This window comes from Gavialis gangeticus, unplaced genomic scaffold (genome assembly GCF_001723915.1).
Source record: "Gavialis gangeticus isolate Ggan-Ray unplaced genomic scaffold, GavGan_comp1, whole genome shotgun sequence".
NCBI classification, from domain to species: Eukaryota; Metazoa; Chordata; order Crocodylia; family Gavialidae; genus Gavialis; species Gavialis gangeticus.
Genome location: NW_017729024.1, coordinates 110,853,187 through 110,859,149, shown reverse-complemented (window position 1 = coordinate 110,859,149; position 5,963 = coordinate 110,853,187). Strand labels below are relative to the sequence as shown.

The window sequence follows — 5,963 nt, the reverse complement described above, 5'->3', positions numbered from 1 at the left end:
AGGAAGAATTGACCTAAGGTTGTCTGGAGGCTGGGCTGAGGGGAAATGTGGAAGAGAAACAGCTGGGAGGACTGGAGACAGAATCAATTTGTAGGTTGGGAAGCAGAATTAATAGCGGAGTATGGATGTGGAGTGAAAAATCTGGCTGCAGGGGTCACAGTCACCTCTCAATATATTTGGGAGAGTGGGTAACACAACTGACACACACTTATTGGGAATGGGCAAGGGGCATTCCAACATCAAAAGACACAGTATTATCTTTCTTAAGAAACACATTACTTTGGGGCCAGTCTGTAATGCTGAAGACCTTATAGTCAGCAATACTGAGATACAAAGCCAAAAGCTTCATTTGACAGATTCATTAGGCATGAAAACTGTGTGATGTACACATTAAGTTGTATTTCTAAATTTCTATGACTTTATGAGAAATCATCTTTTGATTTTTTTAAAAAAATAAAAGGCCTCATCACAAATGAGGCCTTAGATTGCTAAGGGAAAAAAGGCTAAATATGCTTCAGGACAAAAAATATATTACAATAACATCTGTATATACATGGTGCAAATGCCATTGGTGTTAACATATCGAAAAATCACGACACTGTAGAAACTAGGTTCAGCAAGCCAGTTAATTGGCCGGTTCATTGACTGCATATTTTTGACCAGTCAAAGATTATAGCAATTTTACAGAAAGAAAAAAAAGACAGACTACATTTTCTGTAGTTTTCTTGACAGAAATATGATTTTTTGTTTGTTTTTTGACACATTTCTTAGTGGAAAATTTGTGCTTTTTTCTGCATATTAGTTGGACCCACTGGCAATTTTTTTACAATTTTTGACCAATATTTGACCAGTCAATTGACTGAACATTATTTGACTGGTCAAATACCCTACTGGAGACTAACCCTGATATATGCATGAAGCATCCCTTGGATTAGCACAAGATTCACTGAGATTCCATTATTGACTTACACTTTGAAATAGAAAACAAAATTATAGCATCATCCTCCCCAGGCTATAGACACTGGTCAGGTTTGATATAGATCGTAAAGTAAATCAGCATAATTTCCTTCTGTTCCTATTGCTCAGGAAAGTTCTAGCTCTGTGGGCAGATCCAATTAGGATCTAAAGATTTCGGAGTTACATGGACTTATGCAGATGTGGGGAAAGTGGGGAGAGGAAAAAAGAGTTTTGTCTTATTGGAGATAAAAAAGGCCAGGTCCCTACCCAACCTACCAAGTTGCACAGGCATGTTGAACATATGCTCTAAAGGTGAAATGCGGCCCACAGGACTCTTAGAGGGATTGGGAATTTGGTGGAGAGGCTGCTGCCAAATTCTTAGCTACCAAGCTTTGTTGGCAAGGGAAGGGGGTAAGCAACCGATGGCAAGGGCAGGGGGTAAACCAGAGCCTTATCAACCTCCCAGCACCGCTGCTTACCCCATTACCACTGCTGGCTCCAGAATCAAATTAGACCTATGTGGCTTCTTGCGATCTGGATCCAGCTCAGGAGCATGGGTGTGTTTTTACCTCTGATTGTGATTGTAGAGCTGCTGGCCATTATCCTTGAAAATCAGGGAAGGTCTTGGATGATTGGAAAAGGGCAAATATAGTACTCATCTTTGAGAAAAGAAAGAAGGATGATCTGGGGAACTACAGACCAGTCAACCTCACTTCAGTCCCTGGAAAAATCATGGAGCAGAATCCATTTCTAATCAAGAATCCATTTCTAAGCACTTGGAGGAGAAGGCAGTGATTAGGAAGTCAGCACGGATTCATGCTGGATTCATGCTCCTCACCTGGAGCTTTTGACTTTCCCCCTCTGTCCAGCACTGATGAAGCCATCTGGAGTACTGTGTTCAGTTTTGGGCCCCCACTACAGAAAATATGTGGACAAATTGGACAGAGTCCAGTGGAAGGCAACAGAAATGGTGAGGGGTTTGGGGGACATGACTTATGAGGAAAGACTGGGGGATCTGGGCTTATTTAGTCTAGAGAAGAGAAGATTGAGGGGGGTTTAATAGCAACCTTCAACTACTTGAAGCAGGGTATGAAAGAGGATGGAGCTCGACTGTTCTCAGTGGTGGCAGATGACAGAATAAGGAGCAACAGTCTCAAGTTGCAGCAAGGGAAGTTCAAGTTAGATATTAGGAAGAATTTTCTCACTAGAAGGGTAGTAAAACACTGGAACAGGTCACCCAGAGAGGTGATAGAAGCTCCATCTTTCGATGTTTTCAAAATCTGGCTAGACAAAGCGTTGGCTGGGATGATCTAGTTGGGGATGGTCCTGCTTTGAGCAGTGGATTGGACTGAATGATCTCCTGAGATCCCTTCCAACCCTCATTTTGTATGATTCTATGATTCACCAGGAGCAAGTCATGCCTGACCAGCCTGATTGCCCTCTATGACGAGATAACTGGTGTCATGCCTAACCAACCTGATTGCCTTCTATGATGAATCCCATGCACTGAAAGCCTGGGGACCAGCTGGCTAAGCAGCAGCTCTGCAGAAAAGTATCTGAGGGTTACAGTGGACAATAAGATGAATATGAGTCAAAAGTGTGCCTTTGTTGCTAAGTAGGATAACAGCACACTGGGGTGCATTAGTAGAAGTGGTGCCAGCAGATCCAGAAAGTAATTATTCTGCTCTGTTCTGCACTGGTGAGGTCACATCTGGCGTACTGTGTCCAGTTTTGGGCCAAGTTGGAGACAAGTTGGAGAGAGTCCAGCAGAGAGCTATGAAAATGATTTGGGGGCTGGAGCTCATGACTTATTAGGAGAGGCTGAGGGAACTGGGTTTATTTAGTTTGGAGAGGAGAAGACTGAGAGGAGATTTGATAGCAGCCTTTAACTGCCTGAGGAGTGGTTCAAAAGAAGATGGAGCTGGACTGTTCTCAGTGGTGGCAGATGACAGAAAAAGGAGCAATGGTCTCAAGTTGCAGCAAGGGAGGTTTAGATTCAATATTAGGAAAAACTCTCTCACTAGGAGGGTGGTGAAGCACTGGAACAAGTTACCTAAAGAGGTGGCGGAATCTCCAACCTTTGAGGTTTTTAAGGCCCAATTAACAGAATCCAGGATGGGATGATCTAGTTGGGGATGGCTCTGCTTTGAGCAGGGGCTTGGACTATATGACCTCCTGAGATCACTTCCAACCCTAACTTTCTATGATCTAGCCAAACCTGACCAGCACCATAGCTCAATATTCCAGCCTTATGCCTCTCCCTGCAACTATGGGTTAGGGGTAGAAATAAATAAAAGTGTAGGTGTTATCACTGCTGAATTCAAACAACAGGATATTTACATTCCTTGAGTAAGGAACATGTAGGTCAATTATTGTATCAGGTTATTTGTGTTTAAACAGTAAATGAATACAGAAATACAGTCACAAAATTTTCTGAACTTATTAGAACAAATAATAAATCAAATACTTTTTTTTTTGGAGGGAGGCGTGGGGCAGGTGGAGGGGAGGGATATGAAACATGAAACTGGACCCAGGCCTGACTTTTGCAAGTGGCCTGTATTGTTATAGCAAGCTCAACCTCACCATTCTGCTGCAACTTTGTAGTGATTAAATTCTGGATCCAATCCCAAGTTGCCCCTAATGAGAACGATTTTTTTCTGTATCTCTGTTGCAATACTTAGCATTGTTCTTGTCTGCTCACTTGCACAGTCTACTTGATGTGAGTGTAGTAGACCATGACAGGGCCAATAAAAATAAACTTTGGTGATAATAACATTGTTTCCCTACATTTATATCTTCACAATACTGCAAATAAATATAATTTACAAACATTGTGTGCACCAGAAAGGCCATATGAGCACTGGAATGTCAGTTTGGTTTACAGCTTTCTTGAACACACATAATTGTGCCGTCTGCCTTTTCTGCAATCTGCTGCTTGCCATTTCCCTTGCCTCTGTACCAAAACACAATTCTTTCCCTTCCTTGAAAGACGAGAAGAGACTGTTCTCCAGTTTGTGTAAGTGACTGGTTCTCCTCCATTCCACTCCCAATGGCCAGGATTTTCTTGGTCATTCAAGCCTAATACAATTAAAAAAAAGGTCAAGTCAGTCAGCCAGTGCAAAAGGAAGCATGTTCTCATAATCTGCTATTGATTAATACACACAAGTTTGCACTGAGGGAAAACACCACATCTAGAAGACTACCGAGAAAGCACAAGTATGAACATTTGCCTGGCAAACCAACACCATCCTGGAAAGATTGTAACACTTTTCCTTCATTGCCTGTCTAACCACAGTATTCTTTCCATACCTACTGTATGTCTGTAACCCATATTTTTCTTGTAATCCAATAAAATGGTCATAAAGGAAAGTCAAACCAATATGTAGTGATAAGCAGGCCCATAAAGCAGGAAAAGAGATATCAGAACTTTAGACCAAACCACAAAAAGGCTCACAGATGACTTCCAGGAAATCTACAAGGAACGAATAAAATTCAAATGCACAAAACTTGTCATAATCTCTGAAGAATAACTGATGGGCACAGCATTTTTATTACACACTAAATAGGCTGTGACATGAAACACAAATTCAACTTTGACAATGTAAGTGAGATGAAATAACTAGATTTTAACTGGGGGAACTCCCAGCAGTTGTCAAGAACCTGAAAAAATATGAGGCAGCAGGCCACGATGAACCCTCTTCAAAGCAAGAGGCTAAGAAAACTTGAATATGAGCTATGATTCTTTTAAATGAAGTGGGAGGCAGAATCTGCCTCAGAAATGAGGAAACATGAATCATCATAACACTACCTAAGAAAAGGGATCTAGGCAACTATAACAATTGGCTAAGTGTCATGGCATCGTCAGTCATAGGGATACTCTTTTGTATAATTACTCTGAAGAGAATCTGCAATGTCAAAGGTAACTGATTGTGGGGTGCGGGGGACCAAAATGAACAGGCTGGTTTTTACTGAATTAATTCTTGCATTGATTATATTTTTGCACTACGCAGTGTTGCTGAATGAAGTAACAAACAGCAGCTATTTGTCTTAAAGACTTTCACAATATAGATGGTCTCCATGGCAGATATTAGAAATCTATGGATTTCCTTGTAAAATTATCTGGATCTTCCAAAAACTTTATCAAGATGCCAAATGTGTTAATGACACTTAACCAATAATTAACCAACTGGTTTTTAATTTTGACAAGGGTCCTATATAATAATAATTAACCAACTGGTTTTTAATTTTGACATGTATCTGCTGTGTGGCACCCAAGTTCCACCTTGTAGTCAGGGACACCTTGGAGGGGGACAGGGTTGCCTGTTCAGGCACCATCACAACCAGCTAGCTCATTTCAAAATGCAGGAAGGTGGCAGGCTACTTCCACTGCAGCATCAAAGTAGGCAAGATGCTGCAGGACAAACAGGCTAGCTGAGTGTCCCACAGCACAAAATCATGCAGGATGTGGAGATTCGGTGGAACTCCACATACATGTTGCTTGAAAGGCTGATCAAGCAACAGAAGGCCATCCATGAGATGGCCTTGCTCAGGGAGGTTGGGATCAGTGGCCCCCTTAACAAAGCTGAGTAGGATACTTTCTCCCAGATCTTGTGGGCCTCAAGCCATTCAAGAGCCTCAGTGCTGCTGATGCCCTCCTTAGCCAGCTGATCTCCATAGTGAGGGAGCTTCAGAACCCAATGCAGAAGTTCCAGGGGATCAGTGTTCCTGGCTGAGGCAAGCCACTGTCACCAGAGGTGCAGGCACTGGTGAAGTGGCTGAAGGAGGGCATCAAGAAACATCTGGATCCGTTGCAGCCTAGTATAGTCCGTGTGCTGGCAGGCATGTGCAACCCAAAGGTGAAGGGGAGCTTCTGTGTCAGCAAAACCCTGGATCACTGGATAGAGGCAGAAGGGCACAGCTGGGGAGACATGGAAGAGGGGGATCCACTTTCCCGTGCCAGTAGTCAATCTACCAGCCAGTCTCTTCCACCACAGGTGCTGCCAGTG

The 5,963-nt window shown here is 42.6% G+C and overlaps 1 protein-coding gene across 3 annotated transcripts in view; it reads right to left on the bottom strand.

Moving 5' to 3' along the window:
* Nucleotides 1–3,302: 3,302 nt before the first annotated feature.
* Nucleotides 3,303–5,963, bottom strand: part of FREM1 (FRAS1 related extracellular matrix 1) — a 163,917-nt gene continuing 161,256 nt past the window's right edge. For all 3 annotated transcript variants that reach the window (XM_019517564.1, XM_019517567.1, XM_019517568.1), the window contains one exon: nt 3,303–4,035. In XM_019517564.1, the coding sequence (XP_019373109.1) occupies nt 3,836–4,035 (200 nt within the window). In that variant the 3' untranslated portion in view covers nt 3,303–3,835. The remainder of the gene's footprint in view (nt 4,036–5,963) is intronic.